A 22,564-nucleotide genomic window follows, 5' to 3' on the forward strand; every position below is an offset into this window, starting at 1 on the left:
CTTCTCAAACAGCAGGAGGTGTTCATTTGTGATGACACTTTTGACATGAATATAGCTATCTTTTATAACAAGACTCAGTAGATGTAATAGAAGCTGTCTTGGTTTGTCCATCTGATGCAAAGGGGAAAAAAATCTTCGTTCATTAGGACTAGGCATAACTTTTGTTTTTCTCATTCATAAAGTGAAGGAAGTTTGATCTTCATGGAAATTTCTGCTTTCCTGTTGTTCACATACTGCATTGCAGTCCCTTGGAACGAAAAGATGGTATATTTGCCTCCCAGTCTAAAGCCAGATAAGCAGGTGACTTTGCAACATGACATCTTCTGAATCCTAACTCTCTAACTCTACAGAAAGAAGATACCTACCTTGGCTTTCTCCAGCTGTGCCAATGCTTGACGCTCTGCTTCTTTGCGCAGGGCTTCACGGTCTTCCTCCAGGGACACATCAGAATCAGATGGGCGACTGGTATAGGACTCAGCAGAACCCTAAAAATGGGTGAGGAAGTGAAAAAAAGATGAAGTAAGCCAGAGGTGGAATTCATCCGGTTCTCTCCGGTTCAGGTGTGGGAGGCTCCACTCACTTGCCCTGATGTAATACATGAGCAGTGCACAGAAGGCGATGTGCAGACATGGCACGTGCACTCACATTTGCAAACAGGAAGGGAACGTTGAGTGAATCCCACCACTGAGTCAAGCCCCTGATGCTTGCCTGAGCAAGGAGAAGGCACTAGTGATGTAATAGAGCTATTTTCAATACTAGTCTAGCACAAAAGGACACCAGATGTCGCCTGAAAGAGGTGACTGTCTACTGTATAATACCCAAATAATGGCCCATAACCCAATTAATGTGATTGCATATTTCCAGAACATTGGTAAAGAGCCCTGATTGAGCTCCTAGCTGACTGGATTAAGTATGCTGTATGAAAAACAAAGCATGAAGTTCTACCACAGAGCAATCATGCCTCTGGTCTCCAGGAAATTATTTGTTGACAATAGCAGACGGATGTTGGTATAATTCAAAATGAAAAAAAAAGGTCTAGTTTCTGGGCACCCATCCCCTCCTTTTTCCCATATAATTTTCCCTTCTCAAAAAAGGAGAAAGTGGGGAAAATGTAGATTAGCCAGCTGTGCAAGGATGAGACCACTTCTTTACAACACTGGAAACAACCTGTAACTCCCAAGTCATCCAGAAATTGAGCCGCTACATCTGGAGGGAGGTTCCTGTATCAAAATAAACATGTTTGGAATCACCATTGGAGAAGACAAGGGTGATGGATTAATTATGGATAGATTGAATATGATAGAGTTAATATATTAAAACAAATCTTGTATTTAGTTTTACATTCAGTTTTGCTCTAGGGACAGTTTAACCTACCTCTTATTTAAAGATTTTTTGAAGAGACCACTCAATTGTTACATACCAATTTATTCTGAAGGGCCTAATAAATTTGCCTCTCTTAGAATAACTAAGTACCTTACAGTACTCAATTTTAACAATTGTTTATACTGAGCAATTTCTTTTTACAGTATTACTCTGTCAGAATTGATACTTGTTATTTTATAGACTGGTCATATTTATATGTCATATTTAGATTTTATTGTTTTCCTGCAACTTGTAAAGGTCAGCGGACTATGTTCAGTAAAGGATTTCTTTGATTACTATTGATTTATATTCAAAAAAGTGAGAAAATGTACCATCTTGTCCTGAAAATACCTGATTGGATTCCTCCTTTTCTTATGATTTGATCCTATTCATGTTTCCTTTAAAAGAAGACCATTCAGTTTAGTTATCTCCTTTTTAAAGTTAATTTTATTTCCGTATCTGATCATTTTCTGCAGAAAATGGTAGTCCTCTACTTACAATTACAGTTGATCCAAAATTTACGTTGCAAATGAAACCATTGTTAAGCTTTGCCCTATTTTATGACCTTTCTTGCTACTAACATGGTCGTTAAGTGATATTGACTGATGGTTGCAAAAGGTAATCACATGACCTGACAATCCTACAAACGTCTTAAATATGAGTCAGTTGCCAAGTGTCCATGAGGAGGAGGATGCAGCAGTCATAAGTGTGAAAAATGGTCATAAGTCACTTTGTTCACTGCTATTGTAGCTTTGCAGTTACTAAATGAACTGCTGTAAGTTGAAGATTGCTATATCCCAGATATGATGCACTTAAGTATGTCCATATTCCCATGTTGATTGTCATATGCAAACAAATTATCTTGCTGCTAAAGTCTTTTCTGAACACACAAGTAGTAATTATCCTATCTTTTTTCAGGGCTTTTTGGAAGAAATAATGTTTTTCTCCTGATGAACAGATAATTAATGTTCCTGACAATTCTTGAATAGCGGTCACTTGACTGGAGAGAGTCAGAGGGGCTGAAACACCACCGTTAATTAGCAGCCCCCCCCCCAAGCTTAGTTGAGAAGGCAGAATTTCTGCAAAAGCTGAGATGAGGAAAAGCTCTCAAAGGAGTGAGAACTCTCCAGGCAGTTGCCAATCAAGTAGTAAGAGGGAAGGAATGGGGGTGCTTATTTAAACCCAATTGTATACAGATTTTTTTTTTAGTTCGCCTATTAAGGTAGCTCTGTGGGAATTTGATTGCTTTTGGGAAAATGTTTCCAACGCCAACAGTAAATATTTCCACTATTTAAGCCCAAGGTTTCCTACAGATTGCCCAATATTGTCACTGTTTGCAAACATAAGAGAGGTTCCCACCAAATGCAGTGCTAAGAAAACAGAAGCTAGATGGAGACCAAAGGGCTTCTCTAGCTGATTTGTGCAATTGAAAAAAGCAGGCCATCCTGCAAGCTAAAGGAGTGCAGCCATTTCCTATAACAGGAGACTACACAGCTAAATTTGCCAAAAACTCCAAAAAGCTGGAAGTAAAAAGCTGATGTCCTGCAAAGTGGACACATATGGTGGAATTCACAAAAAGAGAGACATAGGGGAAATGGTCAGAGGAGTTCAGAGTAGGAAAAACTGAGCAAAAAAACCCTTGTCCTTCATTTTGACTCTTCCCAGGTGCACACAGTAAAACTTGATTTCTGCTTTAATTTCAGGACTGAAAATTCACATGGTAGCGGCTTTTTTAATCCCAGAGATACCTAGTAGTTTCTATGCAACAAAATGCACAAACGATACAGTTGCAATTGGCCTACATTCCATATGGGTATTAAGGCAGCATCTCAGCCTGATGTACCAACATCTAGTATATAATAGAAGATAGAGTTGGGCAGATTTAGGCAGAAATAAACAAACACAAAATCATGTTTTAAATAATAAGTATTCTATAAAGACTGGCAATATAGAAACCAAAAACATCCATTTAAAAAATACCAAGCTTGTGATATGTGAAATTTTCTCTTTGTGAAAAGGACATTTGGGGGAAGATGGAGCTATCACCAACCCCTACCACTACAAAAAGGAAAAAAAAAAACCTGAATATTCCTGAGCTGGAAATGAATGTCAAGTAGTATTGATTGATTTCCCCGGGGGTCCTGTCAAGATTTGTCCCAACTCAATAACCTGATATGATTTGAGAATGGGTTTTCAAATTATGTTTCTTTTAGCAACTTTTTGACCTGTTTAAAAATGGACAATTTTCCTGGACAAGGAAGGTTGAAAGAAAAAGATCAGAAAAGAAAGAGATGCAGATTAGAACCTTGACAGAACAGTGGGGAGCAAAAATGATGAAATCTGAGATCTGATGCTTTCAGATGCGCCACAATAATTTGGCAAAGGCAGACATAGGCAATGCAAGGTACCGAAACTGGCATATGCAATTACTCACCGCCTCTGAATCATCATCCCATTCATACAGGTACATCCTGGCAGGTGGCAGCTCAGGCATACAGGGTACAGCACAAATGCTCCTCCCTGCGCTCAAAAGCATGCACAGAGGCACTGGCTTGGAAGCTGAAGCCACAGCCCAATACTTCCAGAAGCACAAAACTGCAAATAGGCAAGAACGGCAAATCCAGCCAGTGGCACTGGCTGTCCTTCTCCCACTTGGAAGAGAGATAAAAAAGAGAAATCTGGGCGAGAGTCTTGCTGGCTCAACAGCTTCTTAGCTTCCAATGCATGAGATCTACAGACTGATGTTCAAAAGAGCCAAGTGCTGATGACGTTTTTCTGAGATGCAAATCACTTATTCATTTATGTGTTGTTCATTAGCAAAGCTGGTGTGTGGTTTAGTTTATCTGTAATATCTATGCGTAAGAGTCTCATTGTTTAAAATCAGTGTAAAAATGAATAACCTGTAATGAAGATGTTTTGGAGCATAAAATTGGCCAATGGCAAAAGTAGCAAAAATGTGGCAAAAGAATTTGTTCACATAAACCATCATTTTGTATTTTTAAAGCAAGCAAAAATGTGAATCCCAATCCTTGTGGTTTATTCAGCAAAATCATGATTAGGCAAATACAGTCCATATTTTTCAGAGTATGACACACCTTTTTTCCTCAAAAAAAGAGGCTGAAAATCTGGGTGCGTCTTATACATCGAATACAGCATTTTTTGCCTCCCAAAGCCCCTCCCCCTTCACAAAAATGGTCGTGTATACCCTTATAGAGGCTTTCAGAGAGCTCCTGGGGGCTGGAGAGGGTAGAAATCAGCAAAAAATGGGGGCTGGGGGGACAAACATTTTTTGTCCCCCAGCCCCCAGCAGCACTCTATAAGCCTCCATAAGGCTATGCATGCAATTTTTTTGACAAAAAATGGGCCCGTGTTTGCGAAAAACAGGACATTTTTTGCTTCTTTTTGCTTCCCCATGGAGCACTCTGCAAGCCTCCCCCAAGGCTATTCATGCCTTTTATTTGAAAAAAAAATGGGCCCGTTTTTGCAAAAAATGGGCCGTTTTGGGGAGGTTTGTAGAGTGCAAAAACTCCCCCCCCCTTTCAGAAAGCTCTTTACTTAAAATGATTGATGAGAATTACATTGTTCAAGTGCTGTGCCAGCAGAAACAAGACTTAGATGCTGCAGGTTGTCAGCGATTTCCTTTTGCAGCACATGGATAAATACACCTGGAAACATCTCCCTACCTACTTACCTACCTACTCTCTCCCTCCCTACCTACTGTATTTCTCTCTCTCTCTTTATCCCTCTGTCTACCTACCTACCTACCTACCTACCTACCTACCTACCTACCTACCTACCTACCTACCTACCTACCTACTGTCTCTCCCCCTATCTACCTGTTGTATCTCTCTCTCTCTCTATCTCTCTCTCCCTCCCTCCCTCCCTCCCTCCATCTACCTACCTACCTACCTACCTACCTACTGTATTCCTCTCTCTCCCCCTCTCTAACCCTCTATTTAACTACCTACTTTTTAAAAAATTTGCCTTTTCAAAACTTGGTGCGTCTTATACTCTGAAAAATATGGTAATTTGATTGCTCAACAAGAATTCCCAATACTGGTTGAATACCCTCATCAATGTATTTGTTTAATCACAGTTTTGCTGAATAAACCACAAGAATTGGGATTTACATAGCATACCAACCCATAGATCATAGTTTAAAACTGCACGTCATACATAATGCCAGAATCAAACAAGCCACATTTTCTTTAGTATATGCTGCATGAACCAGATCTTTGTACCGATATTCACCCATATGATTCTTCTGTTACATCAAACTGGTAGAACATTCTGAAAATTTCCTTTATATGTGTAAAAACCAAGCTCTGTATATTTAAGATTTGTTTCCCATCTAATCTAAAGTCTCAAAGAAGGTTATAGTACATTTCATTTTATTTATTTCCCATAGCCATATCTAAAAGTTGAAAACTTCTCCGAAATGAATTTGTGGTTTTATTTTTGAACTGAATCCTAAATTCTAATTTTCTAATTGTTTTTTAATTCTAAATCCAGTCCAAATTACTGATCCCTCTCCAAAGTCTTATTATCCAACTAATCTTTGGAGAGAAATAAATAGTATGGTAATTTTGATTTAAAGATAGAAGTGGAATTGATTAATCAGACAAATTTCACAATACTTTCTTTAGAGGGTTTTTTCTCTCTTTATGGATGATATTCTTGCAAAATAAAAATGAACATGAATTTTGTCATTTTCCTATCACAGCCTGGTTACATGCAATTCTATTCCCATTTTTCTGGAAATCAGTCCTGCTATACATTTGAGTAGGGATATGTTAAACTGCATTAAAAAACTTCCATTTAGAAAGCTGCTTTATGTTACATCAGGCTATTTGCCTCATTAAGCCCAGTATTGATTTTACCTTAATTGGTCATGTCTCAGTAGCGTTTCAGTTAGCAAGTTTTTTCCACATGGCCTATAATACCAAGAATTAAAGCTGGTGACTTCACATATCGATGTCAAGAATATCCTCTAATCCTGAGATGGACATTGCTGAGAGATTGCTATATATCTCCCTACATGTATTTTATCCTATCCATAGAAAACATCCATTTCCCCTCTACCTAAGTCCACCTTCACCTTAAAAATCAGTTCTGATGTACTGGTCCTGGCAATCTAAGATCAACAGAAAGAAAGAAAGTAGTTTCTAATTATTAATGTGCAAGTTTAAGACTTGCTCTTCGAAAAAAGAGTATCGAGGACTGACTGGATCTGTCCAGAATTAAAGGGACCTCTAACAGTAGATTAGAAAATATTAGTATTATAGTACAATCCAACAGATTCACTTCCTAATCAGAAGGCAGAAGCAGATAACAACCCCACACACACATACACACCAACTTATCCCTCCTTCTCATCAGTTGAGACTATCGGCATTTCCAACTAGTGTAGCCATATCTGGAGAATCAAGTTAGAAAAAGTTGATCTAGCCAAAATCGTCAGGAAAAAAGTGGTTGTGTCATTGGAAAAACAATGAATTGAATATAAAAGGCAGATGACACTTGAATACCATCTCACTCTTTTATTCTAAATTCAATTAATATGAAGCTACCACCTGGCACTCTATTTATAGCTATATGAGTTTACAATCATCACTATATCATCATAACACTCAAATAAAAATGATTCCAATCAATCTAATAAACAATGAAAGAATGAATCCCTTTTGGCATGATGACTGCATATGCAAGAGTTAAAAGCACTGACTTACATGTAGTGAACCATGGATTTTGTAAGATTTCATAAGAATTTATAAGATTACTATTTTATCTTACAATATGGGACAGAACAACAAGCAACTTTCCAGATTAGGACACAATCCTATATAACATATCACAAAAGATTTTTTTTTGGGGGGGGGAAATCCTATTAACCTGAAAACTTCAGAGTTCATTTATTTACTTCAAACCACTATTTTTTTTAAAGCATTTCACACCCCTTCCACAACCAAGCAGAATCATTTCCAAGATGTAAAAAATTAGCAGAAATTTACTTCTAATTCCTAAACAATCAAGATTTAGGGGCTAGCTGACCGAATAGGTACAACTGTAATATTGCAAATTATATTTTGAAAGGCTGGTAAGTAGAAGGAGGAAAATAAAATAAAAGGCTGGTGATGGGTTAGTTTTTCTGGGGGTAAAAGAGAAATGAAAAGATGGGGAAGGAAGGAAAGAATTTGGAATGAACAAGTTTTCTAGTATTGTGGCATTAAAAAGGCTAGGAGGGTACTAGTGGGTCTATTCTGAGCTTAAAAACCCAAAATTAGGTTGGGAGCCACATTAATGACGGGGGGGTGGGGTGGAAAGCTATGGAAAAGGGGTGTTTTCCCATGAGGCCAGGTAAGGCTAAGAGACAGAAGTGCTCACCAAAACGGGTCTGGGGTCTTTGCTGCTGGGCGTCTCCATGCTGCCTAGGCCTGGTGATATGTGGACAAAGGTGCCTCTGCCTGATTCCTGGGATCTCAGGTTACAAACATTCTGCTACATTAGCAAACAGCTGTGGTATATTTAGACCAGGGACTGGACATCCCAGCAAGTGGGTGGGCGTGTGAGGCTAGGCCAAAGTCATTCTAGCTGATGGCCAGGCTAAAATGAGGGGTAATTTAAAAAACAGGAAAGAGCATCATCTTGTGGAGAATATGGCAATCAAGTGGTATATATTACAGGATTAGACTACATGTATGATGTATATATGTATACACACTCTCACACACACAATTATATATATTATAATTATTCCAAGGAATAGGACGATTTGAGACATATTTTCAGGACTGAAGTACAATTGCATTTGCATTTAAGTTAATTAAGAATATCCCTGTTTTTGTCTGCAGTTGTGACCACAGCATTATCTTTTGAGGGATTTTCAGCAATGATGCTACTATGATCACAAAGGAGGAGGCTTGTCATTAAGAAATCATTGAAGAAGTTCTTCTTCCTTGTACAATCTTCCACCAATGTTTTGCCCATAAAACATGAGGCTTCCCTGGAAATGTATGCAGAAAGTTAAGCTGATGTAAAATGCAACAGTGCAAGAAGTTATGTGTGTTTCTGGTAGACCACCTGTTATACCTCTGCTACACAAGCTGCATTTGCTGCCAGTTTGTTTCCAGATGCAATTCAAGGTACTGGGATTGACCTTTAAAACCTTACATGGTATGGGACCGGGTTATTTGAGGGACATGGATGGAGAATGGATATGTTACCAATTTCAACATTGAGAATGCTACGTTTGGTGGACGCAATGTGATGGCCCTTTTTTGCTATGGTGTCTGTATTATAAAATCTTCTCTCCCCTGAGGTAAAGTAGGTCTCATCACTCCTCACCTACCTAAAGGTAAAGGTTCCCCTCGCACATACATGCTATTCATTCCCGACTCTAGAGGGCAGTGCTCATCTCCATTTCAAAGCCAAAGAGCCAGCACTGTCTGAAGACGTCTCCGTTGTCATGTGGCCGGCATGACTAAACACCAAAGGCGCATTGAGTGCTGTTATCTTCCCAACAAAGGTGATCCTTATTTTTCTACTTGCATTTTTTACATGCTTTCGAACTGCTAGGTTGGCAGAAGCTGGGACAAGTAACTGGAGCTCACTCCATTATGCAGCACTAGGGATTCGAACCGCTGAATTGCCGACCTTTCTGATCGACAAGCTCAATGGCTTAGCCACTGAGACATCGCATCCCTCCCTAAGGTCCCTAAAAATCTGGTTATTCCAGCAGCCCTCAAACCTCCAAGAGATGGTGATCTCATGAGGTCACTCCTTTATTATTAACATTCCTCTATGCATTATTTTTTTCCTCAGCATTTTCTGTGAAATGGGCAGCCATACAAATTTGATTAATATATAGAGAAATGTAGTGAAGAATTTGAACAGGTCATTTGAAGCCAGTTCTAGATAGAGGACTTTTATAAATCCATAAAGTTTCCTTTGCTACTGTTCCAGCCACCTAAAAAACAGATTATGCTATAATGTGAATATTTGCTCAGTTATTGAGAATTCTTTCTGAGTAGACTACGATTCCTCCAACGGATCAACAGAGAACACTCATAGGCTGCCAGTACTCCAGCAAGTTTGGTTTTGTAACAAAAGAAGAAGAAAACAAGTCGGTCTGCAAAAAAAAAAAAAGATTCACATAGTGTTCCAGATATTTTCCAGCTACAGGTAGGTTGGAAATTAGGAGAAAATGCTAATGGAAATTACCATTTATGGAGGTAACCTCGATGTTCCATGGAGTTCCATGGAAGAAAATGGACTTCATTCATGATACTACTGTATCATTTCAAATTCCTATATGGAGGACTCCTTAATTGCTTTTAAATCCAGTATTCCAATCTCAGTTCCATCTATTTAAGATCTTTCTCAGATAGCTCACTTTATATAAAGTTGTAATTTATCTATCATGCTCATACCTGGAGGTTTTTTATTAGCCTAAAAAGAATGATTCAAACTACACCAACATAACAGTTCAAGTCAATGTGATCCATCCTCATTCTTCTACTAGTGAATGAAGTCATTTTAACCTCTAAGCTTTCTGAATGCACTATTGGCTGTACTTGAAAGAGGCAAAGAAAAGCTAGCAGGTAGTAATAAAATACTCTAAGAAAAGAGCAGCTTTGGGGGGCGGGGAGGCAGAATAGGTGAAGCTCTGAGATAAGAATATATTTTACACCACACCAACCCCCACTGTAGGAAATACTGGGAAATTAATAAGAAACTAATCAAACAATAGAAGCAATGGGATATTTATTTTCAGTTCTCACTGCTTCTTTCTTGCCTGCCCCCTTGATGGAGAGCTAAAGACTCTTGATGTAGCCAAGAAATGAACTTCTACACTCCACTTCTCCTCTAAAACAGTGGCAGAAACAACCCCTCATTCTTTTTTTTTCTTACAAGTGATGAAGTATATCCAAGTACATCTTCCAGTATATTTACTTACAATGTATTATAGCTGATTGTCTAATTTGCTTCCACGTCGAGCCATTATATTACAAATCATTTTGTTTCCTTAACTTTAGTTTATTGGATAAACTACAAGTCATTAGATTCCACAATTTCTATATTATAAATCATGGTTTACAAATCAAAATGGCTGGGTCCATATAATATACTCATCCAGTGCTCATGCAGTGTTACAACAACTTTACATTTGGGGAGAATTAGAATTTAGTATTACAATGAGTCCTGAAATTTAAGAATTTCTGTTTTCTGAAATAGTGGGACCAAATGTTACAATTACTCAGGCAGGATGTGGTGGGAGCATTTGGGCTTTCCTTAATCTAATCAATTAGCTATGCACTCAGTGAAAGTAATTCAGAATTAGTTCTCTGGATTATGCACAAATACAAGAACAGCACGTCTGTTATTCATTAATTTACACATGTCTTCTTGCAGGCCTAAAATATGATGCAACTTCAAATCTACAATATGACGCAACTGCTTTAACAGTTGTATTGAAAACACCGTTAAAAACAAATGCATTTGAATGAAGAATTAGAAATCTTCTGTACCTCATCTGTGGAAAAAATGAGTTGGTTGCACATCAATATAGAAAATCTGTGCATATTAAGGACCCACATATACAATCCAACAGAGTATTATGCTTTTCTTTATGAGTACAAGCTCTTCTTGTCATCATTGCTCCTTACAAACATTTAAAAATGATTTAACCTTTGTATGATATTTCTTAATGTCATACACTCCCCTAAGATTTTGTTGATACAGGTAATTCCGCATCTTACAAACACTGCTTCCTTGACCCTTTTCCTGTAAATGACTGAATCTCTATTTCAGATTTTTATCCATATAATTATGTGGCATCCAGATTTTCTGACAAGGAGCTAAGGGCAGCACACATTCTTACTGTAGCTATAATTAGTGGTGCTATAGGGAATTTTGCTGAAAAATAAATCCAAATGCAATATACACACAGTGAATATATTCACACATTAAATTATTCTGGGTAGCTCATGGGTACAGGGTGTGGCTGTAAGCTTCAGAATAGATGAAGAGGTATCATGTAAGCAGATAAGATAGTGGGGATACTTTTTAATGTTTTTTTACAATTATATTGCTATGTTTATTTCAGGATTTACATTGTTTTATTTAAAATATTTTTCATGAGTAATAGTGTATGTGCACGCATGTGTGTTTGTGTGCATATTTCTCTCTGTGTGTATATGTACAATTTATTATAATCTTTTTCTATTTCCTACCAGAAATAGGCAGAAACCATCAGTCTGGTTTTTTAGGGCTCTGAGGATACGAAGATTTGAAAAACTGAAATGGGATCCACAGATGTATATCTCTGCATTAAGTTGTGGTTTACTTATTGAACAACCCATGCTTGGCTAAAGTTTAAACAGCATACTAACCATAACTCATAAATAAACCACACTGGTTTGGTTCATTCAATCAATCTACTAGCCTGAGGATATCATGAAGAAGAAAAAATAATGATGTGTCTAAACCCAAATCTCCTTAATATCAAGCAACCCTCATTGGACTCCACACATTGTTCTCCCAATTACTTCCCCACAGTCTACAATCAACAAGATATGGAAGGTAGGGTTGGGATGGGGGAAGAAGAAGCCTTCCCTTTTGCAGAATGTACTGGTGAGCTCTGAATTGCTAATTTGGGATCCAGGTTTACACAGTCTCCCCCCCCCCCCACTCCTCTGACTAAGAGAGGACATTTGGTTTCTCCTGCTGCACGTTTTTCAGACAAGAAATTTGTAATTCTTCTCCAAACAAGCTTGACCTTCACTGTTTCCACTTATTCAAACTGCTCACTCTAAGACTAACAGCCCCTTGCTAAGATTCTAAAATAACTTTTTGCCATGATTTGTGCCCAGTTCTCTAAGCCTGGACTTATTGTGATACTCTGTACCACAAAGTACCTCTGCTGTAAATAAAGGGCTTGCATAGCATGATAGCTTTTAAACATGTGCTGGTGCTGTGCTGAAGGATCGCTTAGGGATCTCCTCCATAGCAACTGCCTCCTTCGTCATCACTATGGCAATGCAAGTCTAGGTCACTGATGCTCTCCCTCTCCCTCTTCTTCCATTTCTTTGTTTTTTTCATTCACACATTCAAAACAAAGTTCATGTGCATGATGTATGTCTATGTGGAGTACAGAGGCTTATAATATCAAATGTACAATGTTGACTTATAGAATACCTAACCCAGTAAAAAACAAACTGAAGAAACAGGATGCTGAAAAATCTACTTCCCTCTATTTTTCTCACTTGACCTCATTTTAAAACAGCTATGTTGGGCTTATCTGAAACACAGCATATTCCTGCTTTCATTCATCAAACAGATGAATGGAGCAAGATTGGAGAATTTGTGGCCCTTTAAAGATTAAAGAATTGGTGGCCCCTTAAAAGAAGGCTGTTGGTCTCCAATCCTTACCAGTCCCAACCAACATAGCCAGGAATATAGGCTGATGGGAGATGAAGTCTGGAGGACTACAGCTGCTCCCCTCTCATGAACCAATGAGACAAAATTCCATTAAAATTGCTGAATTAGTTGCCATCAGCAGCAGAGCTCATTTGATATTTTCCAATAAATTAGTTTTCTTATTCTTTTACTTGTAACCTTTTAAAATAACCATAGGCAGGGTTTAAATTAACTTTTGAGGGTGATCAATTGATTTTTTCAGTACTTGTCCATATTTCCTGATTTTAACATTGCTCTCTGTTCAAAATGTTTAGAATAGGTCAGGTTACAATTTGTTATTATTCTATTTGATTTTAGTCCTACCCACAACGTTGCATTCTTTTATCCCTTGTCTCTGTCTTCATAAACAGAGACCTTCTTAGGGTGACCCAGGCAATTTCTATTCCAGAGCCAGGGCTAAATGTAAATTGAAATATGTTTCTCCTATTTGCTTTATAAATGCTTTGATAGATGCTTCACTTCTGTCCTTCCAGACACTCAGCAGATGGAGAATTGCTATAGCAACCTCATTGCTTCCCTGTGCAATAGAAGGAATGTTTTCTGTTTATTTTTTATTTGCTAAGGCAAGAAACTGACAAAGCAGCTGAAACAGACAAACATGAACAACAAAAATATTGTAGTGGAGAAGTGCAAATGCTGTTTCTTTGATCTCAGAGGGTGAGGGTGTATACAACCATCATCACTTATCAAAAAAAAAAGTGTCTGAATCATACAAAGCAGTACTATAATGCAATTTAACTGGGTTTGACTGAGCATCACTATGGATTGCAAATCCTGATTTACAGTTTTGTGTTACACACAAACAAAACCACAGGCTTGCTTAATGGTTTGCTTAGTGAATTAGGTGAACCAACTTTCTGTGCACATTCATATCTTCTAACAACAAGTAACATTAAACCAAGATGTTAGTATATTTTGACAAGCGGGCATTCTCCAAAATCAGAAATAGATAATTTTGTTCTGCTCTGATTATCATATAGGATATATTTGTTGCTTGTTTAGCAAGTGCTCAAGAAAATATCAATCTCATCTTCCCCATAAGACAACAATGACGTTGGTGAATTTTACAATGGCAACATTATTTTAGATGGGTGAAGAGATAAAAACTATTATAACACTGTAAATATTTTACACTCCAGTTTGGACATGACCGAGAATAAAGTTATCTCAGCTGAAAAAAAAAAAAAAAAGGTAAATCTATAACTAGTTCATTGAAGGCTAATAAGTTACTTCAGAATAAGTTATTGTTTCTGGAAGCACATTCCCATCAGTCCAATGTGTTTGTTATTGGGATTCTGAGCAAGCAAAGAAAAAACAACTAGTTCTTCTTTGTAGAGCTCTAAAATATGAAGTATTAGCTTTGCCCAAAGAGCTAGATAGAAGTTTTTTCTTTCCTTATAGCTGAAGAATCTCTGCCACATAGTGTGAGCTTCCTCATATTTTCGTGTGTGTGTATGCATATGTGTATATATGTATATGTATATGTATATATTAAAAATGTATATACAGTGCAGGAAATATGCTACATACATTTTCTTTAGATATGAATTTACTATTTCCATGTAGGTTAATTCCCTATATCTCATATGTTGTTTTCTTAAGCTGATACATGTAATAAAAATGCTATCACTCTTTTAGATCATGCCCTTGTGATGTTTATAACAAAGTTTGATGAAATTTTTTAAAAAAATCTTTTAATTGGTCCTTAAATACAGCTTCACAGAATGATATATATTAAATAAATACAGGAACTGGGTTATGTCATTTTGTGGGATACTGCCAAAGCATTCACCTAATCGATGACAATAACGTGACCTGGAAATCTAGATGTTCCAGAGCTCAACTGAATGGAGTTCCTCTGCATTAGACAAAATTCTGTAGTAACTTGTGTTATATAAATGACATCACTGGCCTTAAGTTTTATCATCTGAAACACAGAATCCTCACACTTTCAAGAATAACAGGAACCCAATCCTCACAAACATCTTTTAGAGCAAGGTTTCATTCTAAGTATTGATGTGACATCTGGAAATACGAGCATCCTATTTGGATAAACCAATGGAAACTTTTCATAATACATGGGTGGCAAATTTATAATCAACTCACTGAAGCTTCTTCAAGCCACAGAATGCTGCTACTGCTTCAAAATTGTGATATTTTTCACCTTTCTAAGGTAGAAAACACATTAGAATTACAGCATGTCCTATAGCAAGCTTAACAAAGTTTCATCCTGAAAACCTTGAAACGTGTCTCCTCTCCAGCATAGTTTAGGAACTCAGCAGATAACTGTATTTGGCTTATCATCATGAATGACCCAACTCTTTGTTCATCATTTCAACATAGAATACTTTTTCCTCTGCCTCTGTTGCTTCAGTCATTTAGAACCTTCATATACTGAAGGGACAGTTGAGGGTGTGTCAAATCTTTCACCTTTCAATTTCCAGGCATTAGGGGGTCAAAGGTTGTAACATGTCTTGGTGATTATAAATATTTTTTGATTACTTTAATATAATTTAGATGTGCTTGGTAAGTAACTACATAAATATAATAACTTTCTTTTTGTTTGTTTCATTTGAAGGGTTTCATTTCATAGATCCAAATTTTATAGTTATTTAAGAATTATTGCTGTTCAGTCAGAGCGACTTTCTCCCATGTCCATAAATAGAGGATTACAGTCCATATTCCCAACTACCATCTGCTGCTGCTTTATTTTCAGACCACTTTATGAAAAGAGACCTAGGAGTATGTTTTAGGCCAGGGCTGTCAAATTCCTGGCCTGTGGGCCAGATGGGCCACATGCTGGCCACACCCTACACCCAGTTTAGCGAAGGAGGGGAAGTCCCAATACATCAAATGATGTCACCTTGACAATGTGAGTTTGACACCCTTGCTTTAGATAGTGTTCCCAAATACAAAAACCAATTTTTGATTTTCAGTAGGGACTTTTCTCAAGCACATTATTACTTCACATCGGAAAAAGTATGGACTTATAGTTGCAAAAAGAAATATAGTGTATGGGGAAAAACTGATTCCTCTTTAGAAGAAGTGGAAACAAGAGTAGGAAAATAAATTGTAGATTTACATCTTGGAAATGAAAAAGAAAGGATACAATAAATGTCTCATCATTTTATTTTCCCCAGAACTTTAGAGACTTTGACTTTTTGGCAATATTTTAAAAACAGGTGAGAAATAGAAAGGAAACAAATAAAAAGTTCAGCAAATAGATGGAGGAGCATAAAACCTCTACACCAAGGAAGAAATTACTGAAACCCAATTTCTTCCCCACACTGAAATTCCCCTTTTATTTCTTCTTCTTTGAGCTGCACATGTACAAGTGAAGAAAATGGCAACCTGGTAATAAAAAAGTTGTTGATAGGTGGAAAAGAAATCTCAGAAATATGTGAATTCTGAAATTAAAGTACATTATTAAGAAGAGTATTGTTTCCACCAGTGGGAAGTTCCGGGAGACTGGATATCCATACATTCTCAGTAATGGTTATGGTTATGGCTGTGGAATTCTGGGAGTGAAGACTATCCACCTAGAACTCATTGTTGTTGGGAAATGCTTTGAAAATATATTAAGCCATGGCTTTCCACATTTTTGAGTTGAAGGGCTGTTTACCTGTCTTCGAGTCAACAGAAAACTAATCTAGGCTAACATTTTCAATCAGCGTAAAATTTGCTGTCCCGATGGTTGATCCTTTAATTTGGTCATCATTTCCTCTGTTTCAGCCACTGGGTTTGTGTTTGTTTGTTTATTTATTGAATTTATATTGCCGCCTATTCACCCAGAGCAACTTAAGGCAGCTTACAAAATACAAAACCACATTTAAAACAATAAAAACTAACAAAAAGAATCAAATAAATTAATATAGTACAACAAAAGCATCCCCCACCTTCCACCCATCCACTGCCCAGGTGACAGCAGATCACACGAGCCATTTAACGGGTTCCAACCCACTCTGGGTTCCCCAGGCCCACTGGCAGAACTAGGTCTTCAGTGCCTTCCGGAAGAGTGTTAGAGTGGGGCATTCTAATTTCTTGGGAGACGGTGTTCCAGAGAGAGGGAGCCACCACGGAAAAGATCCTTCTTCTGGGTCCCACCAGGTATATCTCCCTCAGGGATGAGGCCCACAACATTCCCTATCTCCCCATTCTGATGGGTCGGGTAGATGTGACTGGCAAGAGATGATCCATTAGATAAACTTACTTCACTTTCCTTGAGGTGTCTTTGGAGAATGCTTGAAAAGGGTGGTGGGGATTAAAAACTATTATAGCTGAAAATAGTCTAAACTTGCTTGCTCAAGTTGGGCTGGGCTGATAGATTTTCAGGGAGTGTGATAAAAAAAGTCAAGGTGGTGGCCATGTTGTGTTGTACATAAAAAGCAGGTGGCTCTTTAATCAGTGTTGTGACTGCCATCTTGACTTTTTTGACCACATCCTGCAGACGGCCCTGGAGGTGGAGCAATCTCATGGGGACATAGCAGAAAAACATTGCTAAGATTTGTTTGTGCCATGGCTAGGTGCAAGTGAGGAAAAGCTCCCCCGACTGAATTTAGAAATACCTTATGGCCAAGCATGAAGTTCATAATTTAAGAATATATATTTAAACAAGAGAACTCTTTAGTGTAATAGTAAAAGCACCAAGGAGTTCTAATATAAGCCGTGGCAAATTATTTCACCAATGCAAGGAACTAGCCCATGCAGTTGACAGGATTCAAAACTGGGTGGAAGGCAAGTCAGAAAGACAGCAAACTGCAGTTTAGTATGACATCAACCCAAGCTTTTAATTTCTAAGTCATGAATTTAGTAGTTGTCCCCTGCCCATCTTCCTTTCAAGCATAATTCATGCTCTCTTTTTTGGTTGCTCTTACCTGCCTAACGAAGCTGTTTGACGTTGTGTCAGAAGAGGTGCTGCCATCAGAGCGTTTGAAGCGGTTCTTCCTTTTGCTATACTTCCCCTAGTTGGAAAAACATACAAAGGTCAATAGTAGCATGAATTCAGAAAAACATACACAAATAGGTAAAGTAGGTTACCAAAAGTGTGGATACAAACAATGCTGCAGTAAAGCTATACTCTAATCCAGCAGAGGGATAATATAGACCCCATCTTCAGATAGTTGAAAAATGTGTTCCATATTCTTTAACTCAATGTTTCTCAACTGTGGTAACTAAGTTGTGTGGATTTCAACTCCAAGAATTCCTCAGCGAGAATGCTAGAGTTCTTCAGAGAATGCATGCTGCAGGTGCCATTACATGCTGCAGAAAACATATTGTTTCACCCAAATTTACTTGTTTTTGAACAAGACACAGTGACCTGATTCACAAATAACACTAAATCATGTCATGATTCACAAACCCCAATAGCATGGCAATCTCCTCACTAAACAAACTGTGCTATGTAAATGCTGTCACAAAGGTCTGTTACAATGCTACTACCTCTCTTGCATGTAAAGCAAAAATGCAAATCAGAAGCGCATTAAAAAAAAAACAAATCAAATTTTTTGAAGTGTAAATACCTTAATGAGGCGTGCCACCATTTCATTGCTTTTGTTTTGATACACACAAGTCAGGTCCCTAAATTCACACAAGTAAGCACTTCAACAAGGCACAAAATTTTGAGCCTAACAGTGTTGTTCCACATGCCAAGGCTTTGCAATAGATTGTAATTTGAAAAAGAACTATTGTAGAAAAACACATGCTTTTTTAGATGCATTATAGCAGGAATTCTACAACGGGAGAACCCTTTATTGGCTTGATTGGACTATAAAATTCTGTCACATATGCAACACATACAAAGGGTGGGACTTTGTTGTAAGGGTTGCAATTGCCATATTTACTTTTGTTGTTGGTGGTCAATAGAGTAGTTTAGGAAAAATTCCACCATGGTGCCTTCTTTAGGAAAAATTAGGAAGAATTGGCCCAATTATCATAACCAACATTCCTCACTTTTTTTTCCAAGCTGAGAGAGAAACATTGATAGTTTATTGTTTTTCAAATTACATCAACCAGATACCTAATCCAGTTAAAGAGCTGTGAATTGTCAAGTGTCCATGCTCCTTAACCATGAGCCTTTTTTAAAATTCAGTCTGGATCATCCAAATCAAAGCTGATTTATCAAGGCTGTGGGAAAGCCTACTGAGAGGATCGTGAATAATTTTCTGAGCATTTGAGGATCAATATTACACTTTAAATGACATAATCCAATCAGAAGATTATTGAGCAGGGGGATTTAGTGCAATTTTCATTAAATTAATTTAATTAATTAATTAAAAATTAAGAAGTTCTACTAAAAGTAAAAAGAAAAAGTGGGCTCCTCTCCCTCCACCCATGTAACCATAAGCAGGAAGACACCTTGCTTAATTCAATATATTTGCTGGTTAGTGAATTCTTACTCCCGCTACAGTTATAACCTGTGGCTTTTTCTTTTCATAGCAAGCTAGCAACACCAAGTTCCTTTTTTAGGAGAGAGGATATCAATTTAAGCTTCTTTCCTTCACCTGCTTCTAAGAATCATGCCTCCGTCCATATCCCGAGAGAGAATGTTCCCTCCCCCATGAACCAACCCTTTGCACTGATCCTGAGAAGGGGGGAGGGGGAGTAGACCAGGAATGAGCCAGACGCTTCACAAGCATGTCTCTAGAGAGAGAGATAGGACAGCTGGTTGAGGAGAAACCCATTGTTATTAGGCCCCCCACAGACATGGTTCTCGTAGTTCTAAGGCCAAGCAGGGCAGGAAAAGAAGGCAGAGATGAGGCTGGTATTTTTAGGCTTTTCCTCTCCCTGTTCTAAATCAGGCACGTGCGTCACTCATAGCTGCAAGATGCAGTCAGGATCCAACACATGGAGGACCATGAAGAGCAGGACAAAAGAATTGCCAGAAGATGTTTTAGCTCCAAAGAGCCCACTACCACCTCACATATACTCAATCTAGCATTGCTTAGTAGGCTACCTGCATGAGGTTCATCTTGCAAAGGACCACACATTCATCCATCACAGAAAAATCTAAAATAGCATCTTACATTCCATTTGATTCTTTAAGTGAGAGCATTGGAGCTGCTACTTCCTTATCAACTTGATCTCTCTCTGTCTCTCTTCCTTCTCCTTCTGCTAAGATCTACCTTTATCTTGAAATGTTTTAAAACTCTTGATGTTCATAAGTGAGCACAAAAAAACTGATATTTTCTATCATTGGGATCATATCAAAGGACACATGAAGCTCAACTTCGTCTTTTAAAACATTCTGCCACTGAGTTCTATTCTCTCATTATCCACATACATCATAATAAGGAGTACATTGGCATCTGCCAGTTCCCACTGCTTGTCTAGATTTATTAATATTCAAAATTTCTCTTCTCTCTTTTGCTCATCAAAACCATAAGGCACAGCAGTTTCTGAGAATCCCTTATTTCTAGTCCGGGCCAATAATTTATCCCTTTAAAAAGTGCTGGCAAATAAAAACACCACCCATTTTCCAATAATCCATCCAGTAAATATTGTTTGGGGAGCTCTTATAGCTAAAATTAGCAGCTAAACAAACATTAAGCAAAGTCAATATGGTGTCATTATGCTGTAACTATTAGGAACTCCTTGCTTGGAAAAGTTAAAACACAGGAGTATAAGATTATGGGAACAGTCTAACATATCGAAAAGGATGAACAGTGCAATCAAATCATTTCCCCCCAAATTAGGATATTTCATCCATGCATCTTGTTCTATCCTGAAAGATCAAAGATATTTCCATCATTCTGTCAATTCTTATCTATCTGAAACTTGTTCTTAGATTCATCAATTTCCTGGCTAAAGTAGCTGAAGAAGCGTAGGAGGGGAGAAAACCTTTATTACAAAGTTCCAGGGTTTTCTCCATAGCTAGATATATAATTAATTATCTTTTTTGAGACCCCTATAAATATTTTCCCACATCAACTGGGGAGATCATTACCAATCCTGAATCCACTAGTCTTGATTTCTATTCGAGTTTCTATTTGAGCCAGAGGAAACATCTGAACTTCAGTAGCAAACAATGGTGGTCATTTAATTCTCAGGTACTTTCCTGATCACAACTGGCTGGAAATTCTGACACATCTGGAAAGATGCACTAGTAATCAAAGGCTGATGCACTTCAAAAAGTCCTTCTTGGAATCAGCCTGAGGAGCTTCTTCTATTACCACCTTACTCTTAACAAATTTGTATGGAGATTGAGTATTGGGGATGGAAGGGAGAGGAAGTGCTAAGAAAGCATGAAAAGGAACAAACACAAGATCATGTATATCTTCCCCTCCTTGTGAAACTCAAGGACCCAGACAGGGCGATTCCCCACTTTCAGTCTGGTCGGAAAGTGCCGCCGCCCGCAGTTGGCTTTGGACAGGATCGCAAGGGAGAAGAAAAAGGGCCTGAAGCTGAGCGACACTTCTCACCGGACCGACTGGCTAGCTAGCCCAAGCCCCCCATACCAGCCGTCCCTGCACCCCCTTTTGTCCTACTCAGTGGATTGCACCTTAGCACCCATCCCAAAGAGCCTGACATTCCTGGGTGGCCGGCAGTTCAAGATCAGAGGCAGTAGAGACGATCAATAGAAACCGACAATGTGCCCTTCCACCCCATCCTCTTCCAGCAAAACATTTCTCTCAGTTACGTGCTAGATTTTTTTGGGGGGTGGGTGGGTTTAGAGGAAATAATTCAGCTCAGAATGTGGGTGCATCAACCCACGTTGGGTCTTGTAAGATTCCCCCCCCCCCCGGTCGCATCCATTGGATCTTTCTATTCCCTCTTTCTCCCGCCGCCGCCGCCGCCGCCGCGGTTCTTCTGATTTTCTCCCCGCCCCTCCTTTCTTTCGGACACGATCTCCACGTCCAAAGTTTCCCACATCACAACCAAGCTGTCCTCCGCCTAATGGACTGCAAGGCGTCCGACCGGTGCAGCCGACTGAAGAGCGAGCTGGCGGTTACGCACCTGGAGGCCAGGGTTGTCTAAGACCTCCATTTGGATGTCTTGGCTGGAGCTGTAAGGTGTGCGTGACATGCCGCTGTCCTGCACCATGGAGACGCCTGTGCTATCGGCTGAGCTCACGCCGGACTCATGGTGAAAGCCAGGGAAGATTGAGGTCGCCTTTCGCCTGCCCAAGGAGCCGACCACCAGCCTCCTCAAACCCGTAGCCTCGGCATGGCCCTCCTGACGGCTAAGATGAGCAAGCAGGCCCCCCTACGCGCGCGCCGCCGCCGCCGCCGCCGTGATGGATGAGCCCAGCGTTCCAATCATAGGGCATCGCCTACGAGCGCTTCCTGGCAACTGGCAAGGGCTGACTGCTGCCTTCAGCTCCCCAGGGGAAGGAAGAAGGGGTGGGTGTGGTTTTAGCCAAAGTGGGGCCGAGCAGATGGCGGGGAGGGGAGGGGAAGATGGAAGCTCCTGTCAATGGTCTCACATCTAGCTTAGCTTCCTGACAAAGATCCTCTAGAGTCCACCTGCTGCTGTCCCATCCTGGAAGCCACGATAGAAAGAAATTTGTCCAGTTTCCCATCCAGTTTATAGCTAGCTACCTTTCTCCTGTTTGTTTTGTCAATTCACCTTTAATATCTCCCTCAGTGATTTAGCATTAGGCTGGAGACGACCATTTTGCTTCCAACTCAGTCCCCCCCCCCCCCACTCTCTCTATCTTCTGATGAAAATCCTGCAGAATTTGGGTCATGCAGGAAGATTTCAGGTTGTAGCTGAGAGCCAAATCTGA

At 39.0% G+C, this 22,564-nt stretch overlaps 1 protein-coding gene across 1 annotated transcript in view; it reads right to left on the reverse strand.

The window, feature by feature from the left end:
- Nucleotides 1–22,029, reverse strand: part of CACNB1 (calcium voltage-gated channel auxiliary subunit beta 1) — a 53,810-nt gene extending 31,781 nt beyond the window's left edge. Inside the window, exons 1-3 of the mRNA XM_014069187.2 lie at nt 21,793–22,029; nt 17,715–17,801; nt 366–485 (exon numbers count right to left, since the gene is read on the reverse strand). Of these exons, the coding sequence (XP_013924662.2) occupies nt 366–485; nt 17,715–17,801; nt 21,793–21,879 (294 nt within the window). The 5' untranslated portion in view covers nt 21,880–22,029. The remainder of the gene's footprint in view (nt 1–365; nt 486–17,714; nt 17,802–21,792) is intronic.
- Nucleotides 22,030–22,564: the final 535 nt, after the last annotated feature.

This window comes from Thamnophis sirtalis, unplaced genomic scaffold (assembly GCF_051295495.1).
Source record: "Thamnophis sirtalis isolate CommonGarterSnake01/CBP01778 unplaced genomic scaffold, rThaSir2_p1.2 scaffold_4, whole genome shotgun sequence".
Taxonomy (NCBI): Eukaryota; Metazoa; Chordata; class Lepidosauria; order Squamata; family Natricidae; genus Thamnophis; species Thamnophis sirtalis.